At 46.2% G+C, this 18,430-nt stretch overlaps 1 protein-coding gene across 1 annotated transcript in view; it reads right to left on the reverse strand.

Annotated features, from left to right (window-relative positions):
* Positions 1–18,430, reverse strand: part of LOC124798316 (venom dipeptidyl peptidase 4-like) — a 318,770-nt gene that overhangs the window by 153,867 nt on the left and 146,473 nt on the right. Inside the window, exons 6-7 of the mRNA XM_047261654.1 lie at positions 11,605–11,792; positions 424–593 (exon numbers count right to left, since the gene is read on the reverse strand). Coding sequence (XP_047117610.1) covers positions 424–593; positions 11,605–11,792 — 358 coding nt within the window. The remainder of the gene's footprint in view (positions 1–423; positions 594–11,604; positions 11,793–18,430) is intronic.

Below are 18,430 nucleotides of genomic sequence, written 5' to 3' on the forward strand. Positions count from 1 at the left end.
ATTCTTCGTCGTCGTCGCCGCCGCCGCCGCCGCCGCCGCCGCCGCCGCCGCCGCCTGCTCAATGTGCTGGCCACGAATGTCTTTCTTCAGGGCCTCAACAATATGGAAATCGCATCGGGAGGGATCGGAACTGTATTGGGGATGTGTAAGGGTTTCCCAGTGAAACTTCTGCAGTATACTCGAAACAACCTTGGGAACTTGTGTGTCGACAAACATTTTTCCGTGATGACTGACGATCTTGTATTATAGGAGGATAAATTTATAAACACTTTAGAAATAATGAAGTTACTTTTACCATATGTCTCGTTTTCACTTAACTGCCCCTTATAATATGAGAATAACTCTGAGCAACTTAATGCTACAGCTATCGAAAACGATTGTTTGAAATGAAACCTCTGACGTAGCAGGAGAGGACAGACGTACCTTGGGGTAGCGGAGGGTGACGACCTGCGAGTACTGGTCCTCCATCCTGCCCGGGTGGCCGTAGTGCATGTAGCTGGCGTTGTGCACCCTGGAGTCGTCAAAGTGGGCGAACGCCACCCGCGATCCGTCTGGAGACCACCACAGCGCCGAGTCCGAGGCTAGCACCTCCTCTGCAGACACAACAACGCGCGTGTTAATCACTGCATGTGGCGGCTGGCGCAACACCGGCAACTTTGTTTGGCTTACTCACTTCCTGCCGTCAGGCACCTTCTGTGTCGACCTGTTTATCGCGCAGCTCCTCTCTGCTATGGTAACTGAGATAGCGACAGTGAAATGAAAAATATACTCATGTTCAGAAAAAAAAACAGAAGACCTTGAACGACTAGAGATTGGGCGTTCATATTCACAGGGAATGTACATTAGTATGTTCTGCAGAAATGATGATCACTTCAGTCACCTGGGTTCAGCAAGTGTTATGTTGCCTAGTAGGCACAGTGTACGTCATGGCCCTGGTAACTTTTTCCATATGTGATGGCATCACCGTGTGTAAGGCGCAAATGGCGTCGTGTGGTATAGCCACCCTCGCTGCATTCACCTCGTTCCATAGTACATCTGTGGTGGTTGGCATTAGGTCACAAGGGTGCACCCCTCTTTTCACCACATATCTCATATTTTCGATCGGCGACAAGTCAGGTGATCTGGCGGGTCATGGCAAAAATATGACATCCTGAGACACCAAGAAGGCACGGGATCGGGCACCAACATTTGGTCGTGCATTCTCTTGCTGAAAAGTGGGATCTGGGGTGTGGCTATGGATCGCAGTATGTTATTTACGGGCTTCACGCTGGGTCACAGTGCCATAGACACGCGTCATCTGTGGTTTGTGGATGTACCTAACAGCACCCCACACCATAAGACCTTGAGTTGGCGCAGTATGTCTTGTGCCAATACCATCACTGCGATGCCGCGCCCCCTGTCTGTGGCGAAACAAAACATGGCCATCATTTTAAAACAAATAAAACCTGAATTTTTCGAGAAAAACTATCTGATGCTATTTTTACCTCTACTGAGGTCGTTGCATACGCCATTGCCGTCTATCATGTTTCTGTACTTTCGTCTGAGGTAGGCGGAGAAGTGGCAACAGCACATACGCTAAACCGAGGTGACAAATGCTTATTTCTGCAAAACATACTATTGTATACATCCTGTGAACATGCATGTTCTATCTCTAGTTGTTCTCGGTGTTCAATTTTTTTGAACATGTGCATTTTGACTCGTTACCGTACATCTGAATGTGTATTAATGAGGAAATATATATTGAAAGATAAGGTATTAAATCAGTCAACGACGTACCCAAGGGATATGATAGAGGAACGTATGGTGACAAATGGCCCTTGATTCCATATCGGGGTGAGTCTCTGCTTGGAACAGGGACTGACGGTGTGGGATTACGTTAAAACTCTGTGCAGAGTACAAAGATAGTACAGTCACAGGCCTGAAACAAATGGTTCAAATGCCTCTGAGCACTATGGGACTCAACATCTGAGGTCATCAGTCCCCTAGAACTTAGAACTACTTAAACCTAACTAACCTAAGGACGTCACACACATCCATGCCAGAGGCAGGATTCGAACCTGCGACCGTAGCGGTCGCGCGGTTCCAGACTGAAGCGCCTAGAACCGCTTGGCCACACCGGGCGGCGGCCTGAAACAAAATCGAACTTATCAGGGGACGAAATTCTTCTTTAGTTATCTTACGTAGAAGCATGCATAGCAGACTAACTGAGTTTGTGGCTTGGGGAGGGGGGGGAGGAGGGGCTATTTTAAGCTGTTGCGTCCTTACACACTGCCTGTTTAGCACTCAATCCCGTGAGCGCACGCTTGCTGTTGGCAAATGGAGTACCGTTAACTACTCAATTTTTGCATTATGCCGTAGATGATTATATGCGATCTGTGTTTTAATCAGCATTTCGGCATATGCGGACTTCGCTAGCTCACCAGAAAAGATTACAGATGTATCACAGGAGAGTTCTATGTGATTTTATTTCTGCAGTCCGCTACTTTGCGAAAATTTGCCGATTATGAACGCTAGGTCTTCCCATTCTCGTTTTTCACTAGGAACATGATATTGTTTCACCTGATGATGCAGCTAAATTGCTGGGAAACCGCAAGTTCCTATAAGCAAAGACCTTACAGCTAAAGCGGTATTACCTTCAAAATGTAGCAAGAAATGCCAACGGCCTTCGAGGGATAACAAGAGGTCACTTCTAGATAGGCAATCTTGGACAGAAGACGTCTTGTACGATTCTCTCCTATAAAGGCGAACCCCTACATTCGCTGCCAGGTTCACGCTTCTCAGAACACCGCAATAGGAAGGTAAATGCTCCGTCAATATCAGAACCCTGGTGCAATTGTTCCTCTGATTTCCGCCACGCTTAATGGAATTCTCTACACTTTTGTCACTGTGCACAATGAAAGGTATACCGACACCCATTAAAGGACATTATGGAAGACGCAGAAGTGGCTCTAATCTTATAAAACAAATGATCTCTTTATCATTTTGAATTCGGAACGTTTTACTAGTATTTCCCAGTTTCCTATGAAGACTGAAGTCTCTTGTTATTTGATAAGCACTGTGAACGGGCTTTGAACAAGATGTGGAACATACACACGGTGTCCCACGACGAATGGTCAATATTCAAGCATATAACAGGAACAATCATCTGAAGTAAGAAAGTCTAATCAACATGGGCTCTAAAATGTCTGTCTTAAGAGCTGAACTAGTGTTCAATAGAAGAAACGTGTTTCACAGTAGAGAAAATGGACAGGTGCCCATAACTACAATCCTGGAAATTGAAATAAGAACACCGTGAATTCATTGTCTCAGGAAGGGGAAACTTTATTGACACATTCCTGGGGTCAGATACATCACATGATCACACTGACAGAGCCACAGGCACATAGACACAGGCAACAGAGCATGCACAATGTCGGCACTAGTACAGTGTATATCCACCTTTCGCAGCAATGCAGGCTGCTATTCTCCCATGGAGACGATCGTAGAGATGCTGGATGTAGTCCTGTGGAACGGCTTGCCATGCCATTTCCACCTGGCGCCTCAGTTGGACCAGCGTTCGTGCTGGACGTGCAGACCGCGTGAGACGACGCTTCATCCAGTCTCAAACATGCTCAATGGGGGACAGATCCGGAGATCTTGCTGGCCAGGGTAGTTGACGTACACCTTCTAGAGCACGTTGGGTGGCACGGGATACATGCGGACATGCATTGTCCTGTTGGAACAGCAAGTTCCCTTGCCAGTCTAGGAATGGTAGAACGATGGGTTCGATGACGGTTTGGATGTACCGTGCACTATTCAGTGTCCCCTCGACGATCACCAGTGGTGTACGGCCAGTGTAGGAGATCGCTCCCCACACCATGATGCCGGGTGTTGGCCCTGTGTGCCTCGGTCGTATGCAGTCCTGATTGTGGTGCTCACCCGCACGGCGCCAAACACGCATACGACCATCACTGGCACCAAGGCAGAAGCGACTCTCATCGCTGAAGACGACACGTCTCCATTCGTCTCTCCATTCACGCCTGTCGCGACACCACTGGAGGCGGGCTGCACGATGTTGGGGCGTGAGCGGAAGACGGCCTAATGGTGTGCGGGACCGTAGCCCAGCTTCATGGAGACGGTTGCGAATGGTCCTCGCCGATACCCCAGGAGCAACAGTGTCCCTAATTTGCTGGGAAGTGGCGGTGCGGTCCCCTACGGCACTGCGTAGGATCCTACGGTCTTGGCGTGCATCCGTGCGTCGCTGCGGTCCGGTCCCAGGTCGACGGGCACGTGCACCTTCCGCCGACCACTGGCGCAACATCGATGTAGTGTGGAGACCTCACGCCCACGTGTTGAGCAATTCGGCGGTACGTCCACCCGGCCTCCCGCATGCCCACTATACGCCCTCGCTCAAAGTCCGTCAACTGCACATACGGTTCGCGTCCACGCTGTCGCGGCATGCTACCAGTGTTAAAGACTGCGATGGAGCTCCGTATGCCACGGCAAACTGGCTGACACTGACGGCGGCGGTGCACAAATGCTGCGCAGCTAGCGCCATTCGACGGCCAACACCGCGGTTCCTGGTGTGTCCGCTGTGCCGTGCGTGTGATCATTGCTTGTACAGCCCTCTCGCAGTGTCCGGAGCAAGTATGGTGGGTCTGACACACCGGTGTCAATGTGTTCTTTTTTCCATTTCCAGGAGTGTATTTTATAGACGTTGGTGAACCAAGAACTTTATTACAGACGCTGGTACAACATTTATAAGTAACAACTGAAAAAAAAAGACTTAGCTCAGGAAACACCATGTCTTATTACAATGTCTAAATACCATCAAAATCTAATCCATCTGAAAGAGTAATTAAGGAAATTAGACAACTTCGTCATGCATATAGTTTTTAGCCAACATAATTCCTAGGCACAACTGATGCCTGAACTGAAAGTTATTTTGAACAAATTGCCTGGTCTTTTGCCAGTGGAGATATTAAATAGGAATTTTATCGTGAAAATAATCAGAAGACATAATCCAACAAAATGGTAAATTATAAATGTGAAAGAAGAATTAAATAAAGAGGCCCAGAACATAGTAAACAATGATGTGAATGTGGATGAAATAGTGCTGGTCAAAATTTATCATCCTAGTTCCTATATAATGAAAGACTAGTGAGTATTTCGACAAATACAAAGGTTCTGGTAAGGCAGCAGGTAATTCACATCCAAAAGCAGTGTTCCCTGCAGACCAGTTGAGAGTCAAGCAGGAAGAATGCAATAATGGTGATATTGTTAAGAGATTCATAATGTAAATGAAGTTCTCAAGGAATCGACATTTTTAATGACTCTTTTGGAATGACACCTTCAAGCACCCTAGCAGTTGGTCGCATTTCTTCATATTTCACTTTCCACTTAATGATCCTCCTCTTCTACTACTACCCTATAAATTTTCATTACATTTTCTTCTACTATTCTTAACTATAACCTTAATGAATTCGCAAATGATAGCTTTTTATTGATTATTTTGTTTTATGATAATTTTCCGGTCAATATTTCATTACATGTGATGAATATTTTAAGGCCTGAGCTGCAAATAATGGTAAGGGCCTAGTTGCTTGTTTTGAGAAATTTTGCAGTGAAATTTCAAGAAATTCTCATAAAAAAAAATATTTGAAGCACATGCAGTGTGACTGCAGCATAGATGCGCAGACTGTGGCCCCTCACCCACATACATGTAAACCAGTGTGTTCTGACAATTTATACTGATGCATAAACGTTACTTTATTGTTGCAAATGTGATTGTACAGTATAAATAATAGGTCTAGACACTGACATTTCTGGCAAATAAGCTACTTTTATGGTAGCTTAGTTTTCTGTTCCCTACGGGGTTGATTGCCCATCAGTGTGACTGATTTCAGTGTGCGATTAGCTCCAACCGCGTTAACCTGCATAATACAAACCACAACAGTGGCAGTAAGGTAGAATATCCATGAGGTAATGATGACAGGCGCTCCTGCTTTGGATACCTTCCGAAATGAAGCATCCCAGTGACGAGAGGTAAGAGGACTCGCCGTTATCAAGCATTCAGACAAACAGGAAACTACTGCATCCATCTTCTTGTTCTTGGATCACGCTAGACTTATTTACTAACTGGTCATCGTAACGTCTAACGATATAGCGCTGAACAGTAAAATTTGCAACACTAAAATTTCGAACGTAGATCTCAACTGTTACAACTCGCATCGTAAACAAATGGATAATCAAATGCGTCAGATCTTAATTGAAAAAGCAGGCAGATTTGATATTTGTCATTACAACACCAACTACCACGAACAGAAAACAATGGTTTGAGTAAACCGTACATACATTTGGCGTAGAATCCGAATATGCAATAAAAATTGGTGGGTGGGGGGCGGGGGGGAGGTTCCCATTTGAAAACACGATGTTCACCCCAGCCACACATGAGGGATGGTTAGGTGGTGGCCAGTCGTAGCGCAGATGGGTGTCCCTTTACTGATAACTTTCCACCTGGAGCATTTTTCTTGTTCGGTATGTCGTTTTCGAGATATTTAGTTGTCTGAAGGTGAAACAAACACCCTATATGTAGGGACAATTTCTCTGTAAAGGAAGGGAGAAAAGTGTGGTAAAACATTATATATATATATATATATATATATATATATATATATATATATATATATATTAGGTTGAATTAAATAGGGAATCATCGAAAACGTGAAAGATGTGAGTCTGTTGTTGAAATAAGAGAGGTTTTGGAGACAAAAGAATAATGACATACAAAATACATTAAAGTTTAAGTTTCGTAAGTAGTTAGAATATTAATCCACCTATACTGTTACCAGCAGCAAACTGAGAAATTGTTGTAAAAAGTTAGGGCAGTCTGACTCTGATGTAATATTGCAGCTTTCACATTTTAGCGCTTTACTACAGAGGCCTTAAGAGGCATATATAATAAACATTTAGTATTAAACAAAAAATACAGGCACAATACAAATTGTGCTGCAGTGACATGAAGCTCGGTAACAGGCTACTTATAATAAAATATTGTGTGCCCAAAGAAGCATATAACTTTAACAATTACAACTGGGATATGATCACTAGTGTCTTATTGAACTATGAAATATTTCGAGACACCCAGTAAATAAAATTGAGAATTCTAGTTCTACATCCATAAAATGAACGTTCTTAGCTTTATAATATGTAGCGTTACGTAAAGATCTTCAGATAAGATATTTAAGACAATTACAGAAGGCATTGGTGAAATGCAGATGTTAAGGAACGGGAAAAGTAGTTGAAATTGTCACAAAATTAAGGGTGAGGATATGTGGAGTTACATTATCACTTCGGAAGAGTGATGCGTTTTCCTACGAATTCCTTACTGACGAATGACACTCGCGAACAAAAAAATGATGAAGTGTTATATAGGAGAGCACAACTGTGCGGACTAATTGTGAACTGTACACGACACGGATGCTGGGGACGGGGCAGTGATCGTAGTAACTTCGTGAGGAGAGTACCTGCGCGGACGTGGTGTGAATGCTCCGCGAATCGATGCCCAGGGCTGCCGAAACGCTCCGTTGCGAGAAATAACGCTGGAAATAGAACAATAGCTGTAATCTGCGTAAAATCTGAATTCTGGGCTTGTAAAAAAATTTTCCCTGGTTAGATGTTGCTTAATGGACAATGTAAATATTTTTTATCAGTATACGAAATATTTATTCGATCAATATCAGAACAATCGTCGAGAAAATTTGTAATACTACATTTTATTTGCTTCCAGCGAACGTTGTCACTGAGTGCAACGGTCTAGAACTACACCTGCTTAAACAGTCAACTACAAAAACAAGAAAATGCAGAATCTCCACCAATTGAAGTCAGCCAAATCTAAACTCTTCAGTGTGGCACGAACAATACAGATCCTGATGCTACTGTATCTCTGATTTCCACCACGCTCAATGAGTTCTGCGCGTTTTTATCATTGTACGTCATGTGGTCAACAGCGCCCAGGCACATATTGGAAGACATAAATCTGGGGTGTGATCCTTGAGATGGGTTAAACTCTGATGGGGTCACTTTCAGTTAAGTGTCAATGTCAGTGCTGAAATGGCAGACCACGCTTCAAGAGTCGACACTAGAGAACTCAGTGATGTTGAATGCTGGGGTCAGGAGCGTAGGCAACATTTTAAATTATTCCAAAGGTTTACCATTGTCTTCAGGTCGGGATTCTGCGCGGGGCAGACAATTTTAGGAATGTTATTGTCCACGAATGATTAGCTAAGAGATACTTCTTTGTCACACGGTTTATCGTCACGCTGAAACAATATTCGTCTCCAAACAGTTCCTCTACTGTATGCCGTACAAAATATTGTAAAATGTGTTCATATCCGTCGGCATTTACATTGACTTGAGCCTGAAAAGGTGACGACACCCTAAGCAGGAGAAAACACCTTCAAGCTGTAAAACCACCACCTCCGCCCTTCACTGTTAGCACTACATGTTACAGCCTAAAGTTAGAACCGGGAACGACAGAGCAGTGAGAAGAGGTCAGCTAATCACATGCTGACCGACCTCCCTCCAGGGCGACAGCAGCGGTCCCTAGGTGGAGACGACGTAAGCACGCGGCCGACTGGTGGCAACGCACTTCGATAGCAGCTTCAACGTTAGCCACTTCGTTAGCGATCTCTGTGTGGCTCAGTTAGCGATCAGCAGTCACTGCAGTTCAGTTGATAGTCTTGTCAGTTGCAGTCGCTAGGACCAGAAGTGTTACTTGTGTTTGTGTACTCTGAAGAAGACTGATTATTTTGTATTTCGCCCTTTGCCTGCGACACATCTGTGTAATTGCACTTGTGGATGATAAGGTGTAAACTACTACAAAAACTCTCACATCAAAGTATTTCCACTTGTCTTGTTGAAATAAAACTCGGTAATACGTTTTGATTGATTGTCTAGCAAACCGAGTTTGCAGGATTCCTAGACTCAACACGACACACGATGACAGTTAACACACTCCAGCCATTCACCAGACTCAAAATCTTCTCTCCTATTGCCATAGCGTACAGCGCCGTTCATCAGTCCAAATCACTCGTTTCCAATGATCCATTGTCCAGCGGTGTTGTTGTTTACATCATCTCAAGTGTCGCTTAGCACTCACTAACAGAAATACGTGGCTAATGAGGAACTGATCGACCACTGCTTCACATTCTTTTTAACACAGTCAGTCATTCAGCTATTCTTTCCTCTTATTTCACGCGCTATTTTGACAAATTCTCCAGGTGTTGGACGGTCCCTGTCTGTCGGTGCATGAGCTCTGCCTGGTCTTGGTTTGCCTGTTGTTGTTCCTTCGGGTTTCCTCTTCGCCATCGCATTAGCAACAGTCGAGATGATGTCTGTCGTGGACTTGTCACTCTGGTGAAACGCAACAAGTAGCCCACATTCTAAGTCTCTGAACTGCTCTGACCATCCTATTTGCTGTTACTGCTCCTCTACTGACAACGCAATACTTCCAGAGTCCTTTTATACTCGTGTATCCGCCACCCGCGGTCTCTATAGGACAATTCTGCATTATACAGGGTGAGTCATTTAACATTACCGCTGGATATATTTCGTAAACCAGATCAAATACTGACGAATCGATTCCAAAGACCGAACGTGAGGAGAGGGGCTAGTGTAATTGGTTAATACAAACCATACAAAAATGCACGGAAGTATGTTTTTTTAACACAAACCTACGTTTTTTTAAAATGGAACCCCGTTAGTTTTGTTAGCACATCTGAACATATAAACAAATACGTAATCAGTGCCGTTTGTCACATTGTAAAATGTTAATTATATCCCGAGATATTGTAACCTAAAGTTGATGCTTGAGTACCACTCCTCCGCTGTTCGATCGTGTGTATCATCGGAGAGCACCGAATTACGTAGGGATCCAAAGGGAACGGTGATGGACCTTAGGTACAGAAGAGACTGGAACAGCACATTACGTCCACATGCTAACACCTTTTTATTGGTCTTTTTCACTGACGCACATGTACATTACCATGAGGGGTGAGGTATACGTACACACGTGGTTTCCGTTTTCAACTACGGAGTGGAATAGAGTGTGTCCCGACATGTTGGGCCAATAGATGTTCACTGTGGTGGCCATCATTTGCTGCACACAATTGCAATCTCTGGCGTAATGAATGTCGTACGCGCCGCAGTAGATCTGGTGTAATATCACCGCAGGCTGCCACAATACGTTGTTTCATATCCTCTGGGGTTGTAGGCACATCACGGTACACATTCTCCTTTAACGTACCACACAGAAAGAAATCCAGAGGTGTAAGATCAGGAGAACGGGCTGGCCAATTTATGCGTCCTCCACGTCCTATGAAACGCCCATCGAACATCCTGTCATGTGTGAGATGTCCTTAGTTTAGTTAGGTTTAAGTAGTTCTAAGTTCTAGGGGACTGATGACCTCAGACGTTAAGTCCCATAGTGCTCAGAGCCATTTGAACCATTAAAACAAAGGCCTTTTTCGTTGCAGAGTATTCTTCTCACGAAATTTCTCTTGTCAACTTTCTCCTGCAAATATGAAAATATTTTGTTGACGCTGACCTGCATATAGAGAAACAATCACCATGATACAATAAGGGAAATCATAGCTCGCACGGAAATAGATACGTGTAATTCTTTCCGTGCGATATACGGGATTGGAATAATAGATAATTGTGAAGGTGGTTTGATGAACCCTCTGCCAGGCACTTAAATGTGATTAGCGGGGAATAATAGATAATTGTGAAGGTGGTTTGATGAACCCTCTGCCAGGCACTTAAATGTGATTAGCGGAGTATCCACGTAGATGTAGAGGAATAGTTACAAAAGTGTTGATGCACGTGAGACCTGAATAGCATTGGTGTCCTAACGAGATGATGCAGCCTGCTTCATTGGACGTCACGAACTGGGGCAGAGCGACCCCGCATTTGGCTCTATATCGACATCCGTGCGATGGCAGTGCGGTGTCTATGCGATTTGTCGACTTTGGTGTGGCACCGACAACTTTGGACAACACCACAGTTTTCATCAGATAGTGTAGCAATAATTTTATCTTGGAACTCTTCCATTCAATCCGTGTTTCATACAAAAACAACAATATGGGAATTGTGAGTCCGCCTTGACGTAAAACACTTCTGTTGTTTATTCATTCCCCGAGCTAGTTTTAGCGACAAATATCGCCATCAGTGAGCTCTTCAAATCCCATTTATTATACATGCATGGTTTTAAGATTGTTGTCACTTTTTCGGCATATTCTCTGTGTTTTCTGTTGCCGTTTTTCTCAGTACAGATTATGTCATCTACAACAGTGAGCGAGTTCGTTGGATGGCTTGCAACTATTTTTATGCACAAAAGCACAACTTTCGCATTTCGTTCATAATCCAAACAACAGCAAGATGGCGTAATATTTTGGATTAAGAACGAAGTGCGAAGGTTATGTATTTCTGTGCTTCTTTCCGTCAATATAACGATACCTCGATAACATTTTTCGATATGTCGAGGGCAGATAATGATAGATTTTTAAATATCTATCGGGTTCCCAATATTCTTGAAGTATCAACAGTCCTACTGCCAACACTCACCTTCGTACACCCAGTCCGCGGCGCCGTTGTAGACTGTTCCCGGCACGCCGTCCGCTGTGATCGCCGTCGGCTTGTCTCCCGGCTGACGCAGGTAGAAGAGGTTGTTCTGGTAGACGAACGCCATCGCGTTGCCCACCGGCGCCCATTTGGCTAGCTGCATGCCGTCCTCACAGATTTCGTACGTAGTGCTGGAAGTACCATTGCCGAATGTTAACAATGAAACAGTCAAACTTGAACAAAAGAACTGGGTTGCGTTAGCAGTACCGTCAGACATTTTGCAGACAACGTCGTCCTCTACAATGAAGCGCTATCTATAGGAAAGCTGCACAGATATTCTGTCTGATCTAAATAAGGCATCGTAGTGATGCAAAAATTAAGTCAATCTACATCGGTGACTGTTTACGTATGACTTATGCAGTTTATCTGCATGTGACGTATACTGAACGGGATTATCATTGGATGTCAAATATGTATCAAGAAGAATAGAAGAAATTGTAAAGGGTATGTCTGACTGAAGCGAGAGCGTCACGGAAATGCGGAAAAACCTGGTTTGGTAGACACCTGAACAATAAACCTCGTGAACGCGTACTTGCAAAGTTTGACAAACAAGTATTAAGCGAGAAATACATGGATGCACTGCAGTTCCCTACATATCGCTCCAGTAGGAACAATGAATAAAAGATTAGATTAATAAATGCACACCGAGGTACTAGTTCCCCCGAGACAGTATAAGCGACTGGAATATGAGGAAGTCCTAAAATGAAAATATATGGCAATTAAGGTCAGCAATGCACTTCATAGTTGTTTGCTGAAGCGTTTGCCGCATTGTTGTCCACAAGGAATCCATCACTGTTTGCTGCCAAAGATCTCGAAGTAACCGATCATAATCATTTCCTAACTTCCTGCCAGACTAAAACTGTGCGTCGGCTGAAACTCGAACTCGGGAACTTTGCCTCTTGCGGGCAAGTGCTCTACAATCACAGCTACCCGAGAACAACTCATGTCCCGTCTTCGTAGCTTTACTTTCATCAGTACTTCGTCTGCTACCTTTCCAACTTCGTGCATGTTCTGAAAAACTTGCAAGACTAACACTGCTCTGCGGCCGGGGTGGCCTCAGATGACCTCAGAAGTTAAGTCCCATAGTGCCCAGAGCCGTTTTTAACACTGCTCTCTGCAATATCCTTTCTTTCAGGAGAACTTCTGTGAAGTTTGGAAGGTAGCAGACGAGGTACCGGTTGAAGTAAAGCTGTGAAGACAGGACTTGAGTCGTTCTCGGGTAGCTCAGTCGGTAGAGCGCTTGCTCGGGTAAGGCAAACATCCCGAGTTCGAGTCTCAGCTCGTACACAGTTTTAGTCTGCCAGGAAGTAACATATTAGAACACATTCCGTTGCTGAGTGAAAATTTCATTCTGGAAACAAATCAATGATCGGTTCAGTTAGACCAGAGGACCCAGTCCACTCCATGTGAATACAGCCCACACCATTATGAAGACACCACCAGCTTGTACAGTACGTTGTTGACAACGTGGGTCCACGGCTTCGTGGGGTTTGTGCCACACTAACCCTCCCATTAGCTCTTACCAACTGAAATCGAGAGTCAAAATGGTTCAAATGGCTCTGAGCACTATGGCACTTAATATCTCAGGCCATCAGTCCCCAAGACTTACAACTACTTAAACCTAACTAACCTAAGGACATCACACACATCCATGCCCGAAGCAGGATTCGACCCTGCTACCGTAGCGGTCCCGCGGTTCCAGACTGAAGCGCCTAGAACCGCTCGGCCACAACGGCCGGCAAATCGAGAGTCATCTGTCCAAACTACTGTTATTCATTCCTCTAGGATCCGAACTATATTGTCAAGGTAGCTGGATAGGTGCTGGAGGTGATGTCGTGCTGTTAGCGGAGACACTCGCTTTGGTCGTCTGCTGCCACAGTCTTGTAACACCAAATTTGACTGCAATGTCCTAACGGATACGTTCGTCGTATGTCCCACATTGATTACTGCGACTGCGTCATTCATTCAGGGTTGCTTGTCTGTTAGCACTGACAACTCTACGCAAACACCGCTGCTCCCTTTGCAAAAACAGACATAATGCACGTGCAGCATGTGAAAGTTGCTGGATTTGGACGGGTTACTCCTGTAACTGAAATATCAGACCTGAAGATCGTTCTGAATGAACCGAAACCGATCACATGAATAAAAAATTTTGCAATCAAGACGGATTATAAGTAACATTATACCGCTGCTCCCGGTCGTTAACTGAAGGCTGTCGGTCACTGCGTTGTCCATAGTGAGGGGTAATGCCCGAAATTTGCCATTCCCGGCAAAGTCTTGAAATTGTGGACCTCGAAACATTGAATTATCTAACGATTTCCGAAATGAAATGTCCTATGCCTCTACCTCCAACTACCATTGCGAGGCTCTTAATTCCGCCGTGAGGCCATAATCATGCGGGAAACCTTTTCACACGTATCACTTGAGAACATGTGACAGCTCTGTCAATGCACTGCCCTCTTATACCTTGTGTACGAGATACTACCGCCATCTATGTGTGTGTGCGCTTGTAGTTATCCCGTCATTTTTGTCACCTCAGTGTCTTGTGAGTCACTCTATTCAATTATGAAGTTATTTTGATCGTCTTTTTTTTGTGGTTTTAGGGCGCACAACTTCAATCGTCATTAGCGCCCAGACTACGTCAGGAATGCACCGCGAGGCACAAGTTTAAAACAGCAACTACAAGGGAAAACACGATAAAAGATTGACAGGCACAGAATTAAAAAAACAGCATAATCAAATCTCCTTAGACAGGTTTGTCAAGTTGATAAAATGAAGAACGCGAGCAGCTGCTCCTGGGTCATCCGCTAAAATGGCGTCGAGAGTACATGGCAGGCCAAGATCAAGACGCACTGTAGTAAAATCCAGACAGGACGTTAAAATGTGGCGGACCGTCAGCAACTGCCCACATGGGCACAACGGCGCCGGCGCAGCCGTCAGCAGATGGCGATGGCTGAACCGGCAGTGTCCAATCCGTAACCGGGCCAAAACTACCTCCTCCCGCCGAGAAGGGCGTGAGGACAACGTCCAAGCCGCGGGAAGAGGTTTCAAGGCCCGAAGCTTGTTGTCCGTAAGTGCATCCCAATCGGCATGCCACAGCGATAAAATGCGCCGACAAATTACCCTGCTACAATCTGATGAAGGGACACAACAAGAAGCTGTCCGAGGCAGGAGGACCGCAGCCTTGGCCGCAGCATCTGCAGCTTCGTTCCCAGGGATACCGACATGGCCAGGAACCCACATAAAGCTAACCGGAGAACCGTCGTCCACCAGCTGCTGAAGAGAGCGTTGGATGCGGTGCATAAAAGGGTGAAATGAATACGGATCACTGAGGCTCTGGACGGCGCTCAGGGAATCGGAGCAGATGACATAAGCAGAATGTCGGTGGCGGCAGATATAAAGAACTGCCTGGTAGAGGGCAAAGAGCTCAGCTGTGAAGACCGAACAATGGCCATGGAGCCGATATTTGAAACTATGTGCCCCGACAATAAAAGAACACCCGACCCCGTCATTGGTCTTAAGGCCATCTTTATAAATGAAGGTCATATTAATGAGCTTCGAACGAAGTTCGACAAAACGGGAGTGGCATACCGAACCGGGGGTAACCTCCTTTGGGAGCGAGCTGAGGTCAAGGTGAACGCGAACCTGAGCCTGGAGCCAAGGTGGCGTGTGGCTCTCGCCCACTCTAAAGGTTGCAGGGAGTAAAAAATCAAGGTGTTGAAGGAGGCGACGAAAGCGAACTCCAGGGGGTAGCAAGGCAGAGACATACAACCCCTATTGATGATCGAGAGAGTCGTCAAAAAAGGAACGATAAGACGGGTGGTCAGGCATTGACAGTAGCCGACAGGCATACTGACAAAGCAGTATATCGCGCCGGTAGGGCAGTGGCAATTCACCGGCTTCAGCATGAAGACTCTCGACGGGACTAGTATAAAATGCTCCGATCGCAAGACGTAAACCCCGATGTTGTATGGAGTTGAGGCGGCGTAAGATGGACGGCCGTGCAGAGGAGTATACGAAGCTCCCATAATCCAGCTTTGAGCGGACGATCGACCGATATAGGTGAAGTAAGACGGTTCGATCCGCTCCCCACGACATACCACTGAGAACACGGAGGACATTTAGAGAACGGGTACAACGGGCAGCCAAATAAGACACATGTGGAGACCAGCCAAGTTTCCTGTCAAATGTAAGACATAAAAATTTTGTTGTCTCCACGAATGGGAGAGCAACGGGACCGAGTCGTAAGGACGGTGGGAGAAACTCTTTGTAGTTAATACAGACCGTCTTCTCGGCAGAAAAACGGAAGCCATTGGCGACACTCCAGGAGTAAAGATGGTCAAGAGAACGCTGAAGACAGCGCTCCAGAAAACATGTATGCGGCGCGCTGCAATAGATGGTAAAATCGTCCACGAAAAGGAAGCCTGATACATCAGCTGGGAGGCAATCCATTATTGGACTGATTGCTATGGCGAAGAGAGCGACGCTCAAAACTGAGCCCTGTGGCACCCCATTCTCCTTGCGAAAGGTGTCTGACAGGACAGAACTCACACTTACCCTGAACTGTCGAGCCATTAAAAAGGAACTAATAAAAAGAGGGAGGCGACTGCGAAGGCCCCATGTATGCATGGTGCGGAGAATGCCCGCCCTCCAACAGGTGTCGTAAGCCTTCTCCAAATCAAAGAACACAGCCGCGGTCGGGCGCTTCCGCAAGAAGTTATTCATAATGAAGGTCGACAAGGTAACCAGATGGTCAACAGCACAGCGGCGCCTACGAAATCCACATTGTACATTGGTAAGTAGGCGTCGAGATTCGAGCAGCCACACCAAACGAGAGTTAAACATTCGCTCCATCACCTTACAGACACAGCTGGTAAGCGAGATGGGTCGATAACTGGAAGGCAAGTGTTTGTCGTTTCCCGGCTTAGGAGTCGGGACAACAATAGACTCCCGCCAGCATGCGGGAACATGTCCCTCAGTCCAGATGCGATTATAAGTACGAAGAAGAAAACCTTTACCCGCAGGAGAAAGGTTCTTCAGCATCTGAATATGAATAGAATCAGGCCCTGGAGCGGAGGGCCGTGACCGGGCAAGTGCGTTTTCGAGTTCCCGCATGGTGAATGGGGCATTATAACTTTCAGATTCGACCTCCTCTGCCTGTTTGCGGGGGAGGAAGGCAGGGTGGTAATGAGCGGAGATCGAAACCTCTGCGAAAAAGCGGCCGAAGGCATTGGAGACATCCTCAGGGGCCATAAGGACGTCATTCGCGACCGTCAAGCCAGAAACTGGTGAGTGGATCGTAGTGCCAGATAGCCGGCGCAGGCTACCCCAGACAACAGAAGGAGGAGTAGAACTGTTGAAGGTGCTTGTGAAAGCAGCCCAGCTGACTTTCTTGCTTTCTTTAATAATACGACGGCACTGCGCACGTAATCGTTTATAAGTGATACAATTCGCCACTGTATAGTAGCGTTTAAAGGTGCGTAAAGCACGTCGACGAGCACGTAAAGCGTCTCTACATGCTGCGGTCCACCAGGGGACCGGTACGCGACGTGGAGAAGAAGTAGTGTGAGGGAGGGAGGGAATATTCAGCAGCAGTGAGAATGACTTCCATGAGGTGTGCGACCTGACTATCGCAGCTTGTGAAGGTTTGATCCTGAAAGGTCGTCCTGGAAGAGAAGAGCCCCCAGTCTGCTTTGGAGATGTTCCAACTAGTTGAGCACAGAGAGGGGGTCTGATGCAGGAGATGGATGACACAGGGGAAGTGGTCGCTCGAATAGGTGTCAGAAAGGACATACCACTCAAACCGGCGTGTAAGTTGGGTAGTACATATAGAGAGGTCTAAATGGGAATAGGTGTGAGATGTGTCCGAAAGAAAAGAAGGGGCACCAGTATTGAGGCAGACAAGATTGAGCTGGTTGAAAAGATCTGCTAACAGGGAGCACCTCGGGCAGGATGCTGGAGAGCCCCAAAGGGGATGGTGGGCATTGAATTCTCCAGTTAACAAAAATGGTGCAGGTAGCTGAGCAATAATTAGCATCATGTCTGCCCTGCTAACGGCAGACGACGATGGAGTGTAAACGGTACAAATGAAAAATGTGAAAGTGGGGAGAGTAATTCGGACGGCAACTGCCTGCAGGCCGGTGTGCAATGTGATGGGATCGTAGTAAATATCATCCTGGACCAGCAACATAACCCCTCCATGAGCCGGAATACCTACCACAGGGGTAAGTCAAAACGCACAGAGGTGTAGTGTGCCAAGGCAATGTGATCGCATGGGCGTAGCTTCTTTTCCTGGAGGGCTACGACGAGCGGACGGTGCAAGCGGAGCAGCAACTTCAAGTCCTCTCGGTTGGAGCGAATGCTGCGAATATCCTAGTGAATAAGTGCCATCGTGAGAAGAAAAGGAAGATGTAAGAAGGGGTCACCTCGAAGGCCACTGAGGGCCTGGCTTCGAATGAGCACTGCCGCCGCTATCAGTAGGCGGACAGTCATCGTCCATTGGTTCTATAGGTTCATCGGCCATCTCGTTAAGATGGCCGGGAGGAGGAGCTTCCTCCACCGGTGGACGGCCAGATGTTCGGCTACCAGCGGTGCGGCCAGGCGAAACGGATGACGGCCTGGGGCGGCAACCGCTGGGTGGCGCAGGAGAAGAAATACGCCGTGGCGGAGAAGGAGAACTGTGCTTCCTATGAGCCTTCTTGGAAGGTCGTTTAGTGGAAGTACTGGTCGACGGCTGGGAGTTCGAGGTACGTAGGAAGTCTGCACGGGA

The sequence above is a fragment of the Schistocerca piceifrons genome, chromosome 5 (assembly GCF_021461385.2).
Source record: "Schistocerca piceifrons isolate TAMUIC-IGC-003096 chromosome 5, iqSchPice1.1, whole genome shotgun sequence".
Classification (NCBI taxonomy): domain Eukaryota; kingdom Metazoa; phylum Arthropoda; class Insecta; order Orthoptera; family Acrididae; genus Schistocerca; species Schistocerca piceifrons.